Source organism: Uranotaenia lowii, chromosome 1 (genome assembly GCF_029784155.1).
Source record: "Uranotaenia lowii strain MFRU-FL chromosome 1, ASM2978415v1, whole genome shotgun sequence".
Taxonomy (NCBI): domain Eukaryota; kingdom Metazoa; phylum Arthropoda; class Insecta; order Diptera; family Culicidae; genus Uranotaenia; species Uranotaenia lowii.
This window is the reverse complement of record NC_073691.1, coordinates 68,683,949-68,699,409: the sequence shown is the minus strand read 5'-3', so window position 1 is coordinate 68,699,409 and position 15,461 is coordinate 68,683,949. Positions and strand designations below refer to the sequence as shown.

General features: G+C 46.8%; 1 protein-coding gene across 1 annotated transcript; it reads right to left on the bottom strand.

Moving 5' to 3' along the window:
• Positions 1–2,466: 2,466 nt before the first annotated feature.
• Positions 2,467–14,903, bottom strand: LOC129740499 (uncharacterized). The gene is made up of 2 exons (XM_055732193.1): positions 14,806–14,903; positions 2,467–4,718 (listed from the first exon to the last, which is right to left on the bottom strand). Exons 1-2 carry the CDS (start codon positions 14,825–14,827, stop codon positions 2,488–2,490), a joined length of 2,253 nt encoding a protein of 750 aa, XP_055588168.1. The 5' UTR covers positions 14,828–14,903; the 3' UTR covers positions 2,467–2,487.
• Positions 14,904–15,461: the final 558 nt, after the last annotated feature.

The following is a 15,461-nucleotide window of genomic DNA, read 5'->3' as shown; positions in this document are numbered from 1 at the left end:
CACTTACACAGGAAACCAAACACGCCAAACCATCCATCCACACATTATTACAAATGTTTCGAATGAGAAAGTTTCCTAATGGGTAAATATGTGTGCTTGGCTTGGCTCGGCTTCAGCCGGTTCAGAAACTCGATGATGGGAACAATTTTTTCTGTCGGTGCTCTCAGTCAACTTCCATCAAAACTCGTCACTTGGGAAATGGAGTTTATTTTTGGCTAGCCACACTTCCTCATGCCGTTTCTTCATTCACCTGAATTCGACCGCGCAGCTCTCAGCAAGAGTTTGGGGCTGTGTCTTTTCCCCATTTCCAAATTTTGCCCCCTTTCATTCCACTTTGTTTGAAGTCCTAGATCAAGCGTTTTGGATATTGAATTTGGATTATCACTTTCTGCTTCGAAAGTCTTGTTGCCTTGCCTTGACTCAGTGTTAATAACGTTATCGAAGGAAAAGTTGTAATTTGTTAATGCTACACATTGTGAACTTTGCTCTGCGGATATGGAAAGTGAATTTGCTGTTGGAATTTTTTTTCCCCCTTTTGCTGACGCATTCAATCCATTACAGGTCTTTTTGACTCAATTTTATGTTCGTAATTTATTTTTGATTTTTCGCTGATTGACTGACTGCTGCTTGTTTTAATTTTACTCGATTCTTCCTGCCGCTGCTGAAGGTGAAAAAGTAAGTCTACACTTTTCTGTTAGGTTTTTTTTTCTTCTGAGTTTTAATTCTGTTTGTAAGTTTGTTTAGGCTATATTTGATTCACTGTTTACTGGTTAAGGTGAGATTCGCTAGCTTCTACAAAAGATACTTGTAGAAGGGGGAAAATTTGTATCTACCTGTGTTGCAGCTAAAATTGGTTTATTTCTTCGTTATCAGAGGGGAGAAGCTTTCTTAAGGTTTGTGTTTTTTTGTTTGTTTTTCGGTCTGTGAAACATTGCCAAAATGTTACAATCGGTATCACACTTTGTGGTTCGATAAGGGAATCGTGTTCTGAAGAGCTAAGCCAGTGAAAATTTAAAATCATTTTACATATTTTGATTCACTCCCAAATGATTTCTAATACGAAAAAGAGCAGGATAATGTTCAAAATCCGCTTTCTGATGCGGAACCTTATATAAAGATCCTGATATTATCCTGATTCTGATGCCGATGTCAATCCCAATCCTGGATCCTTTCCAGGAATCAGACTCTGGATCATTACCAGGACTCAGATTCTGGATCTTCATCCTGAACTCTGATCCTGGAATAAGATCCCGATCTGGGATTAAGATCCTGATCTTTATTTTGATTATGATTTTGAATCCGGTTTTGAATCCGGATCCTAAATCCCGGATCTTGTTTGTGATACTGTTCTCTATTCATGTACCCGGATCCTGAATCATAATTTTAGTGATCTGTTCTGGAGCATGATTCAGGATCCTGTATCATGTTTATTATCCGGGAACCTGAACCTGGACCATGGTTCCGGATTCTGATTCTAGATCACGATCCAGGATAATGATATTGATCCCCGAACCTGTACCATGATCTTGGATCTGGATCTTAAATCCTGATTTTAGTTTCTCAACCTTTTTTTGAACAATCGTACACAAATAAAGGATCCCCATGTGTTGAAATATGCCTGTTTTAGTGATGGAATAGAATTATCGTTATGCATGTTTCGTCAATCTAGTAATTACATGACTACACAATTCATTTGCAATGACTATTATCGCACTCCCCACTTATCATATTACCTATCTGAGAAAGTACTCATTTTTGAATGAGTAAATGAGAAGCTGTGTCTGTGGAAATATTCTGAGTTATCCACTCAGAAAAACTGGAAACACTGCTGAGTTACTACGAACTCAGTTTGAGTCGTTCAGGTTCACCGTGTGATGATGTCAACATTTGTCCCGTGTTTATCATCATCATCTGTCATCAAGAATCATCGATCTATTGTTCAATTGCGAAGTGACCAAAGCATGTAGAGAACTAAAACAAACAATGTTTTGATTCTACTGCAATCGGCAACAGTCTGTAAGCAGCAGATCGGGACGATCCGATCCTAATTTCCACAGAAGGATCCGAAACAAAACGGTGAGTTTCAACAACTTGAAACTTAATGTTTCCTCGAAGAGATTCCATTAACTGAACTCCAAGACGTACATCTTTCAATGTTTAAGGGGTTAGCATCCTACAAATGTCAAATCCCTCAGAAAGAGTACTTGGTTTAGTGGAAGAAATTCCTGTAAGCGCCATTTTATTTCTGGAACAAAGATTTGTGGTGTACCTCTTAATCGAAATACTTTCACTCAGCTCTTCAGAACACGATCCAATCGGAAAAAAAACTTAAAAAAAAGGTTTCAAACTCTTGATTTTCCTATCTACAGTGAGTGTTGGGTTGGTTCAGTTGATTTCATCCTTTTAACTAAGGAAATTTCGCCTAAATCGTTTGTTTTGTACTGTCTAACGCTTGTAGGGAGTGCAGGATTATTGGAGCAGAGAACACTACAGCGAGACATAGTCATTTCCGGTAACGAATACGGCTGCCGTGCCGATGGTTGTCGTCCCGGGGCTGAGGCTGGGTCCCGGACCCGTCGTTGGAGTTGCCGGTGGATGTGGAGGCGTTGGAATTTCCGGAATCGGTTCGATTTCTTTCTTCATGAAGACGCTCTCCTGTTCGATGATGACTCCTCCTGCTTGAGAGTCTCCGTTGGGATGGGCAAGGGTCGAATTGCCACTGGCCGTGTACCTTCGGCCCATGTTGTCGTACTTCAGGCAAGGGAAGCTGTTCTCGCATCGGTTCACGAGGTCGGCCTTGCTAAACCGGACGTTCATCTTGCCGGATGCGTTCATCAATTTGCTACACTCCTGACACATGGAAGACGTGCTGCCAAAGCCGGTGATCTCGCAAGACTCTTCGATGTTCGAGTAATTGACGATACTGTCCTGCAGCTGAAGAGGCTCGATCGAGGCCATAACGGACGTTCCGCCGCCACTGGTAGAGGCCGCCATTGGAAGCTGTTGAACGGGAATGGTTGGAGGTGGAACCGCCGTTAGCGAAGGCGGTTGACTACTGCTGCTAGTCGAGGGTGCTGCCAACGCTGGACGGTTCTTGCGAGGTAGCGTAGCGTACGACGACACATTCACCGGGATCAGTTTACCCTTGGATCGATTGGGAATGTTCAGTAGGTCCGGGTACATGTTCAGATCTGGATTGTCCAGCGCGTCCTGCGTCACCGAAACGGAGATGAAGATGTTCCCATAGGCAGGGTTCGGAACCATCTGAGAACAAAACTCTGGAGGTGGAGGGAAAACTCCAACGTTCAGAGGGAACTCTTCCCGTTTAGCTGCTATCGATTCGATGGTTATCTGAACCGGTTCCATCGCAATGGTTGAGTCCGTCTTGGTCGACGGAGTCATGATATCACTCGCACTAAACTCCTGCCGCTCGTTGGTCGTTATACTCAAGTCGAGCAGTTTCTTCTCTTGGTCGTTAAAACTTACACTACTCTTGATATTCTTCTTTCTCCGCCTGGTTCTGAGCTTTCTCTTGCACAGACATATCACCACCGAAAACGAGAGAAGCCCGAAGATGGTTCCGAAAATACCAAGGATCAGTCCAAAGTACCAGAATGTCTCCGGAGTTTTTATAATCACCGGCTCTACCGCTTCAGGCAGTATCAGACTGAAGTTTTTACTCACGAACCCGATCTTGTTGGTGGCAGTACAGGTGTAGTATCCGGGGTCATTTCCGGTGATATTTACAACCGTCAGGTTAGCCCACAGGGTAACATTTCCATCATAACTGACCAAGCGCTCATGCTCGAGCACCATATTATCTGCGTCCACAATTCGTCCATTTAGATCCCACGTTACCGTCGGTTCTGGATCTCCGTAAGCCACACATTTGTACGTGACATTCGCACCGAGCTCCCCTATATCGTCCACGGCGTCCCTATAAATATCCACATGAGGCGTACAGCCAAACTGATCCGTCTCTATCGTCTCCCATGCGGAACCCCGTAAACTGAACGGCTGATAACATTTCAAACTCCGCCTGTTCAACGAGTTATTCAGATACCATCCACGAAACTCCCTTAACCTGCAATCACATCGCCACGGATTCTCCTCCAGCATCAGCGTCTTCAGGTTCTTCATATGATTAAACACATACCGTGGCAAACTCTCTAGCTGGTTTTTGGTCAAATCCAAATACTCCAGCTGATCCAAGTTCGAGAACGCCGTCTCGGCCACCTTCGTCAGCTTACATCCATGTAGATCGATGTTCCTCAAGTACGGTAAAACCGGAAACTGATCCGGCACCAGCTCCTTCAACGGATTATCGTACAAATTGATAATCCTCAACCGATTGTTCCCGGAAAACGTCTGCTTGTCCAGGGACTCAATCTCATTCTCACTCAGATCCACCTCAATTAGAATCTTCAGATTCACGAACGCCTCCTTATGTACATACTTCACTCGCGAGTGCCGCAAGTGTATCTTCTGCAAATTTACCAACCCTTGGCCCGTAAACTCCTCCCGATTCAAGTACGCTATGTTATTCTCGTTCAGCACCAGCACTTGCAGTTCCGTGCTCAGATTAGACGGAATCGAAGTGAAGCCCAAACTGTTGCAGATGGCCGATTTCTTGCCGCTGGACCACTTGCAGATGCAGCTCGCCGGGCAGCTGGCACTCCAGTCAGCACTCAGGACCGGCGAGATTAGGAGCAGTAGCACTGGAACGAAAAGGGGAAAAAACAGAAAACCTTCACTTAGAACTAACGAACCGGAAAGTTTGTAACTTTATATATACACTTATAATTGAAAGCCCGGAAGATTCCCTCCTTCCCACAGAGAAACCCACCCAGATCTGTCTTGGCTCATTTGGATCGGTTGCTGGGCTTTTGTTTGGGATTTAAATTGCTTCCCGGAAGGGTGAAAGTATAAGTTTTCAGCTGCTTCAGGGAGATTGTGGCCCTCGTTCCTGCTAGGGATGCGATGCTCCCTTTACCTGGTGGCAACTTCCGGCAGCACCAAATTTTCATCCGAAAACAAAAACTTCTTCTACCGAATGAAAGTACCTAGGGGGAAAAAGTCTTTTGATTTTGATTCTGGTTTCCTCGAAGGAAACGGGCAGGGTTAAAATGACAAATCGTTTCAAAGGATCGTTGTCCAAGCATTTTTAGATAAATAAAATATGTGTAGAAAAAAATTAAGTGCTGGCCCGTTATGCGATTCATTCATACCATTAAATTTTTAGAACAAAAGAATATTTTCTTAGAGTAAGTACCGTAAAATGGGATGAATTGGTACAGTTATTTTTTAATATATTTATATTTTCTATAAAATTCGGCTCTTTGAACCCACGGTTAGGACAGGGTGGTATATTTTGAGTTCTCAAATCAAACTTAATTTAAAAAATTAAAATGAAGTTGGATATCAATTTTTGAACGGTTTTTTGTGCACCCTTCAAGTGGAGTGAATGAGGGCAGTGGATTATAAATAAAGGGACTAGTAAACTTTCGGAGCAGCAAATGTTCGTTTATCAAAGTTTCGGAAACTTAGTTTCCATAAGTAAAAATGTTTATTAGTGCGTAGTTTTTTATATTATATTTTGATTTTTTTCTTTTAAAATGAGCTATAATTTCGCACTCGTTAAATTTTCTCTTTTTGATAGCATTCAACTGTCCATACCGTGTGCTTCGGCGAAGGAAGAATGTTTTTTATCATCGACATCAACGGTAAGCCTTCTCCAATCATCATCGACCGACTGAAGGCCATTCGTCAAGGACAATGAACTCTCGCTCCAAACGCCATGGACAAATTTCTCACCCTTCTGGGAAAATTGATGGGGGAAACTCACCCTCGAAATTTTGTAGCTCTCATCCCTATGGATCAGATGTGGGCAACACTGCCCATAGCGAGATGTTTCACCAACACACTCAACCCCGGAGGCTCTCTTTGAGCTGCTCTCCAACCCCGAGGTCATCGAGTTCCTGATGGAAACACTTTCCAACACCATTCCGGAATTTGTTTACGACCCTCAAGACGGACTGGTTTTTGAAAAGTGGTACTTCCGGCACGAGGAAGCCTTTACCAAGGGCGGAGAGAAGCTGGATGATTTCGACAAAGTGCGACTGCTGGTTCGAAAGCTATGGATCACAACCTTTTCGTAAACTACATCCTACCGAGGAACCTACCGGACGTATCGTTCTAATACACGGTGACAACACTGAAAGAGATGTTTGGGCATCAAACGTCAGTGTTCTTCCGGCGGTTCCAGTGTCTGCAAACAACCAAGCTTGATGCGGAAAATTTGGACACGTACGCCAGTATCGTAAACCAAGTGTGCGAAGATTTCAATATCCGGACAGTCACTTCCGACCAGTTGAAGTAAGTGCCTGGTTTTTGTCGCTGGTTTGCACTCTGCGCAGTACAGGGACATTCGCACCCGGTTGCTGGCAAAGATGGAAGGCAAGACAGATGTGGATCCGATGACACTCAAGAAGCTGTTGTTGGAGTGCCAGCATTTGGACAGTCTGAAACACGACACTGCTGTTATAGAAAATCCAAAAGGTGGCCGATAAAGCAGTTCAGCAATCTCGCAGCGGTACTCACGAGTCGGGCAAACCAGAATGGAAATCAAACAACAAGAAACCGACAAAAACAAGCCTACAACGTCCGTGTTGGCAGTGTGGGCAAATGCACTTTGTTGCAGACTGCACATATTCAACACACCTGCAAGATGTGCGGCAAAGTGGGGCACAAAGAGGGATATTGTGCTTGCTGCTCCAAACCATCCGTGCCCGGTGAAGGTGCATCACAATCAGCACCGAATTCCGGTAAGAAAAAGCACAAGAGGAAGCAAGCTAACCGCAGGGGAAACTCAAAATGTGTCATCGGACGGCGCAAGTTCATTGAAGTTCTAATCAATAACGAACCGTTAGAACTCCAGCTTGATTGCGGATCGGATTATACTATCATCTAGAAAGATTCACTTTCCCTGCTCGGCAATCCAAACACTATTCCAACTGAACTTCAAGTAGCCACAGCATCAGGCAAACCCCTGCCGTTGGAGTGGGATTTCGACAGTGACGTTACGTTCCGAGGGACACACCACCAAGCGTTCCGTGTGTTATGTCTCGGAAGCGACCTGATGGAAGCTTTTGGGTCGAACGACTTTCCAATAAACGATTTCTGCAAGCAAATCGTAACTTTCAATAACTTGTCATCGAGTAGTGCCACACTAAAAGCAATTTTTCCGAAGGTGTTCCAAAAGGGCCTCGAGTGTTGCACAAAAACAAAGGTCCAGCTGTATCTGATCGACGGAGCGAAGCCAGTTTTCAAGCTTAAGCGGCCAGTTCCTTTCCACTCACAGGGACTGGTGAAAAAAAGAACTCAACCGATTGCAGAAATTGGGAGTGCTGGAGCCGGTCGACTACTCAGACTGGGCGGCACCCATAGTGGCTGTTCGAAAGGCTCAGCGCGATGCAGACGGAGAGAGGTCAGCATTTGCGTGGACTATTCAACGGGATTAAACGCTATCCTTGAGGCAAATAAATACCCTTTTCCTTCACCCGACGATATCTTCGCAAAGCTGGCTGGCTGTAAGTATTTTAGTCTAAAAAACTATTAGTGTTATTGACCTGTCAGACGCTTATCTACAGATGGAAGAAGTGGAAGACTAGCAGAAGCAGTTAACGATGAGTATACCACAAGGGTCTGTTCAAGGTCAAGCGTCTACCGCCGGGAGGGAAACCCGCTCCTGGGGCGTTCCAGAAGTTCGTTGAAAACATGCTCGGCGTCCAGGAAGGAGTAGCGTCGTTTCTCGATGACGTGCTGGTATTCGGTCTAACGCGCTCTGAACGCGACCGAAATTTGGAACAAACCCTGCAACGGATCCAAGATTTCGGTTTTCGGCTCAAAATCGAAAAGTGTAAATCCTACATGGCAGAGGTGAAGTACCTGGGCCACATCACCGATCGCAACGGTATTCGCACGGACCCGGGGAAGGTGCCATCGTGTGATACCACCGCCGAAGAATCTCACCGAGCTGCTTTGATTCTTGGGCACCGTATATTATTACGTGAAGGACATGCACTAGCTGCGCACGCCACTCAATCTGCTGTTGAAGAGAGACGCTAAGTTGAGCTTCAAGACACTTCAAAGAGCTACTCAAATCTGACCTGATCCTGACCCATTACAACCCGGCATTGGACATTGTGGTCGCCACTGATGCATCGCAAACCGGAATCGGCGCCACGATCCGACATCGTTTCCCCGACGGCTTAGAGGTAAGTGATTCAACACGCCTCGAGATCGTTGATACCGGCGGAACAGGCGTACGGGTAAATCGAATCACCAGCCTTTGCTCCGCATTTCCGGATCATAAAAGGGTATTCCGACACACACAAGTCCAACCGACTGTAGCGCATGTGGCTCATTCTGGTGTGCTATGACTTTGATATAAAATACGGCCCCACGGCAACTGCGGTCGAGAAGACTTAGCCCTCGCGCGAAGTGTAACCAGGATATGACGTTCATTAGACCGGTTGTTCTCTACGGGCACGAGACGTGGATATTGCTTGAGGAGGACCTGCGTACACTCGGAGTATTCGAGCGACGAGTGTTAAGAACCATCTTTGGCGGCGTACAGGAGAACGGAGTGTGGAGGCGAAGGATGAACCACGAGCTCGCGCGACTCTACGGTGAACCCAGTATCCAGAAGGTGGTGAAAGCTGGCCGGATACGCTGGGCGGGACTTGTTGCGAGAATGCCGGACGACTGTCCTGCAAAACAGGTGTTCGCTACGAATCCGGTAGGAACAAGACGAGCGGGGGCGCAACGTGCGAGGTGGTTAGACCAAGTGGAGCGTGATCTGGCGAACGTGGGGTGCCCGAGAAATTGGAGAACGGTTGCCGTGGACCGAGTGAATTTTAGGAATTATGTTTGTCAAGTTATGTCGTGAGACGGAATACTATGTAAATAAAATTAATAAATACGGCCCCACGGCGAAGTTCGGGTACGCTAATGTGATTTAAGACTCATCGATTCGGCGACCGGCTGCTGTGTACCGCGAAGACGACATGTCAGCAATCCTGGTAAACTCCGTTGGCAGCACACCTGTCACTTCCAAGATGATCACCACTGCTACCGCTCGTGACAAGGTGCTCAAGAAAGTGGTCCAGTACTTGGAGGGTGAGTTGCCGACCAGTGCAAGTGAAATCGACAACATGGACGTGAAGGCTTTCTACCACCGAAAGGAGAGTCTGGCCTAGACGCAGGGCTGCATTCTTTTTGGTCAACAAGTGGTGGTGACAGAAATCTTTAAGAATCGAATTTGGCAATGCCTGCACCACGTTCACCCGGGCATAGAAAGGATGAAAAGTCTGGCTAGATGTTTCGACTACTGGCCACAAATCGACAAGCAAGTAGAGGAACAAGTTAAACAGTGCTTGGCCTGTGCTGCAGCTGCCAAATCCCCTGCGCACTCTCCACTAGAAGCTTGACCAACATCAGCGAGACCATGGGAACGCATAGACATCGACTACACGAGACCAATCGATGGTCTCTACTTTCTCATCATCGTGGACGCCTTCTTGCGATGGCCTGAGATTTACTCGATGACGACCGCATGGACCACTATCCATTTTTTTCAAAGCAAGTTCACACGCCGCCTTGGCCCACCGATGGTAATTGTGTCGAACAACGCTGCACAGTTCACATGCGATGTATTTTAGTCCTATTGCAAAGCTAACGGAATCACTTACATCCTCACCGCGCCTTATTATCCGCAATCCAACGGGCAAGCGAAACGCGTTGTTGAATCCGTCAAACGAGGGCTGAAGTGGGAGAGCCTCTGCAGGAGACACTCGACGTTTTTCTGGCAACGTACAGGTCGACGCCAAGCGGAACAACCGAGCTAAAATATCCAAGAGAACTGATGTTTGGGCGTCGATTGCGCACCACATTCGACCTTTTCCGACCACCACCATCACCGTTTCCTGAGATGGAGACGGCTGCTGAGAACGACTAGAAACGAGAGTTTGCACCTGGAAACTGGGTGCATGCGAAGGTGCACTAGCGGAACGACTGGTACTGAGAGGCAGCCGAGATCATCGAAGGGCTCGGCTCGGTGAGCTACAACGGGTGCGGTGGTTGGACGGACAACGGTCCGGGCTGATTCGGTCGCATATCAACAGCTACGTAGACGACATTTTGGCTAGTGAACGGTAGACAATGTGCAACTTGAGACCCCATACACCCAACCTTCGGGTAGTGGTCATATCACCTCTTGTTTGCAACTTCGATTCTCTACCTCCCCGCAGTGCTAGCTGGGGTGCGAGCAACCTTAGCGGAGATCGGGTACCCAACCCCGGTGGATGCTTTGGTTGCATGCAGACTGAGTTAGGGGGCTTCGTTAGAGTATGTTCTCCATGTCAGGGGCGGCGTGCGGAGTGCAACAAGGTCCTGGTGGTGTTCGGGACCCAAAACAGCAACATCACGACGGTCCTTCCGCGAAATTGTGGGGTTAGCTGCGGGCCTTGCGAGCCCGTGACTACAAAAAACATAAGCAACAAACAACGAACAACAAATTTCGGATGGAAATCGGAAAAGACCCACGCGACGAAAAGGGACTAGCGATTGGAAACTTGGAACATGGAACTGCCGATCTCTAAATTTTGTGGGCAGTACCCACGTGCTCTCCAACGAAATGAAGAGCCGCAAATTCGACATCGTAGCACTGCAGGAGGTATGCTGGAAGGGCTCCACGGTACGAACGTACCCAGATGGTCGAGCCATCTACCAGAGCTGCGGCAACACACACGAGCTTGGAACAGCTTTTATAGTGATGGGAAAGATGCAAAAGCGCATGATCGGAGGGTGGCCGATCAACTCACGAATGTGCCGGTTGAGAATCAAGGGCCGGTACTTCAACATCAGCATCATCAACGTGCACAGCCCTCACCTCGGAAGGACCGGTGACGACAAAGACGAATTTTACGCGCAGCTGGAGCGTGAATACGACCGTTGCCCAAAACATGATATCAAGATCGTCATCGGGGATTTCAATGCTCAGGTAGGCCAGGAGGAGGAATTCAAACCGACAATTGGAAGGTTCAGTGCGCACCAGCTGATCAACGAAAACGGCCTCAGACTGATAGATTTCACCGCCTCCAAACGAATGGCCGTACGTAGTACCTTTTTCCAGCACCGCCTCCCACACAAGTACACCAGGAGATCACCGTACCAAATGCAATCACAGATCGACCACCTTTTGATTGACAGCCGGCACTTCTCGGACATCATCGACGTCAGATCCTGTCGAGGCGCCAACATCGAGTCAGACCACTATCTGGTGATGGTGAAAATGCGCCAAAAACTCTCCGTAGTGAACAACACACGAAACCGGCGCCCGCCTCGGTTAAATATCGCACAACTGAAGCAGCCTGAGGTCGCGGCAGACTACGCGCAATCGGTCGAAGCAGCGCTGCCGGCAGAGGGCGAGCTTGACGAAGCCCCTCTCGAGGACTGTTGGGATACCATCAAGACAGCCATCAACAGTGTTGCGGAGAACGTCATCGGTTATGTGGAGCGATCTCGACGGAACGACTGGTTCGACGAGGAGTGTAGGAGGGTGATGGACGAAGAGAATGCCGCGCGGGCGCCAGTAGTGCAAAGAAACACCCGTCGAAATGTGGAAAATCACCGACAGCGGAAGAGGCAGCGAGTCCGAATTTTCCAGGAGAAAAGCGCCGCCTGGAGGAGGAGGAGCTCGAGGAGCTGGAGCAGCTGCATCGTTCCCAAGAAACACGAAAGTTCTATCAGAAACTCAACGCATCACGCAAAGGCTTCATGGAGCCACTCCCAACGATGAGTGAAGTTAAGGAAGCCATTCGCCAGCTGAATAGAAACAAGTCAGCTGGGAAGGATGGCATCGCAGCTGAACTCATCAAAATGGGCCCGGACAAGTTGGCCGATTGCCTACACCGGTTGATAGTCCGGATCTGGGACATAGAACAGCTACCGGAGGAGTGGAAGGAGGGGGTAATATGCCCCATCTACAAGAAGGGCGACAAATTAGACTGTGAGAACTACCGAGCGATCACTATCCTCAATGCCGCCTACAAAGTGCTGTCCCGAATCCTACTCCGCCGCCTAACGCCACAAGCAAACAGATTCGTGGGAAGTCATCAGGCCGGCTTCATGGAGGGACGGTCAACGACGGACCAGATATTCACATTACGGAAAATCCTCCAAAAATGTCGGGAACACCAAGTCCCTACGCACCATCTATTCATCGACTTCAAAGCCGCATACGACACGATCGACCGTAACGAGCTATGGAAAATTATGGACGAGAACGGCTTTTCCGGGAAGCTGATCAGACTGATCAAGGCGACGATGGATGGAACGCAGTGCTGTGTGCGGATTTCGGGTGAATTGTTGAGTTCGTTCGAATCGCGCAGGGGGCTTCGACAAGGTGATGGTCTATCCTGCATGATGTTCAACGTGGCGCTGGAAGGTGTTATTCGACGAGCAGTGGGCGAAATGCGGGGCACGATTTTCAACAGATCCAGTCAACTTATCTGCTTTGCCGATGACATTGATATAGTCGGCAGATCATCTGCGGCGGTGGAAGACATTTACCGCAAACTGAAACGCGGAACAGGAAGGATTGGGTTGATGATTAATACGTGCAAGACGAAGTATATGCTGGCCTGCAGATCCGAGACCGACCGAACCCGCTTGTCCAGTAATAACAAGGTCACGATCGACAGCGACGAGCTGATGATAGTCGAAGACTTTGTCTATCTCGGCTCACTGGTGACCGCAGACAATGACACCAGCCGTGAGATCCGCAGGCGAATTATCAGCGGAAGTCGTGCCTACTATGGACTCCACAAGCAACTGCGGTCGAGAAGACTTAGCCCTCGCACGAAGTGTAACCTGTATATGACGCTCATTAGACCGGTTGTTCTCTACGGGACATGGATATTGCTCGGGGGGACCTGCGTACACTCGGAGTATTCGAGCGACGATTGTTAAGAACCATCTTTGGCGTTGTGCAGGAGAACGGAGTGTGGAGGCGAAGGATGAACCACGAGCTCGCGCGACTCTACGGCGAACCCAGTATCCAGAAGGTGGTGAAGGCTAGCCGGATACGCTGGGCGGGACATGTTGCGAGAATGCCGGAAGACTGTCCTGCAAAACAGGTGTTCGCTACGAATCCGGTAGGAACAAGACGAGCGGGGGCGCAACGAGCGAGGTGGTTAGACCAAGTGGCGAATGTGGGGTGCCCGAGAAATTGGAGAACGGTTGCCATGGACCGAGTGAATTATAGGAATTATGTTCGTCAAGTTATGTCGTGAGACGGTATACTATGTAAATAAAATAAATATCGTACGCGACACGAGTCAGCGGATTCGCCTGCGCGCGAACGCGCTGATAACCTTCCGCTGGACATTCTCTAGGGTGAGTTTTGTTTCGCTCAACAGGAACACACCAATAAACCGAACATCATTGAGCAACCTGGTGGTAACAACGACGAGAAAAGACCAGCGATGACCCAACGGCTCAACCAGCGGGCATCAACAGGAAATATGCATCCGAGTCGTATTCCATTACCAGCGACGACGGTCACAAGGAGCGGGAGAAAGGTCTGACTAGAACCGAGGTTAGATCACTACGTGATGTCTTGAAGAGGGAGATGCTCTGGCAACACTGCCCATAACGAGATGCCAATGGTCCAACCGCTTTGTCTGAAAGCGAGCACTGAAGAGAAAACCACGTTTCATATATGCTCTACAATTATTTAGTTTTTTATACTTTGATAAACGTTCTAATGTTTTTTTCTAATTCGCGTTGTTTATTACTGAAAGATGTAACATTTCAAATCTCAATGCTGGTACTCAAACTTTTCAAGAGTTGTTCATATTCGAAACAATACATAAAAGTTTCAAAACAAACAAGGCAGGGGCAATTTAGCCTTGCATGAACAAGTAAAAGCGAACATTGAATGATAGCTTGTATGCAAGGCTTACAATTAAGGCCAACAATAGTTTTAGATAGCTTTATAATCCATTTTCTCGCATTTTTGCTGTAATTTAGCAAAGATTACTGTTTACAATTCTGCAGAAAATCAAAAAACAGTATGTTTGTTCAAAACTCACTATTGAATTCTCATTTATTTTTGATGTATAACACAAAGCTATACAAATAGTTTTGGCTTATTTAAATGCTATGTCTATATCAATTGGAAACATTGTGGCCGATTTCATCTACAAAAGCTGTAAAAATCATAATTATGTCTGCTAGGCCTATAAATTTTCTAATCTGTTAACTCTTTTGATAGTGAAATTGTAAACACCAAACGACACTTTTGAAACAGTAGTGAGTTTTTCGATCCTCGAAAATGCATCTGATTCACGAACAGGATCTCACATCGTCCTTATTTCTGGAGCATATTGGCATTACCACAAGCTAGCAGAAATTGTTAAAGTCGGCGATTTGCTGTAAAAGGCGGCGATTAAAAAATGAGATCTAGTCCCTCCATTCTTTCCTAGGAATTAGCAATAATTTTGTGCAGGTCTCTCTTATTGGTTTCGAAAAAAATACAAGTAAATTAAGCGATTCAGTAGTATTGACATTTAAACCCAAACAACACTTGATCGTGCCCAGCCCTATCCCTGAGGGGCCGGATATATAACTATTGAGTCCAACAGAGGATAGTTCATTAGTGAGAAAAAAAAATGTAAGGGTTCCCAAAGAAAAGATTCAAAGACAGGTAAAGAGAGAAAGAAAGCGGAAGAAAAAACTTACCTGTTAAGCAGAACTGTATCATTTTGGCGATTAAACATAGTTGAACGGTAAAGTTGCACTTGGCGTTTCCATTAAAAAGTTTCCCGGCCGGTGTTGTGAGCCCAGATTCCGGTTATTTGCTGCTTTCCCTGGCGCCGGCAGTGCCCTTGGAAAGTTTCCTTCGTTTTCCAGAGGGAAGTGTTGACCGGCACTCTTAGTAGTGGACACCAAGACGGGGCCGAAGATTTGGCTTAGCTATTCCAACGGGGCTTCCGGGCAGCAGTGTGTCTGTCCATTCCTATCGAAAGGGGGAAAAGAACGAAAGAGAAAAAAAAGTGCTTCCATTATCACAAAGTTTGATTCAATCGAGGTGGAAAATTTTGCTGCATCCGATAGTCTGGGAGATAAAGTTAATTTTTGTCGACCGAAGTAAAAATTGGATTTGGTTTCATCGTTTCGGAACGAGCAGGAGCGAGCGAGGTGAAGATTGTCGCACCTGGCAACACCTTGGCTTGGAACCAGCTGCTTCCAATTGATGCTAATGGGGTGACCATCTCGAGCTCAATGGGAAGGGAAATTGTGAAACTTCAGCGATTTTCTTCGGGTAATGATCGCTGCAGGGAAGATTGTCTTTATTCTAGGAAGAACCGTTTCGTGTTTGAACTGATATGAATGCA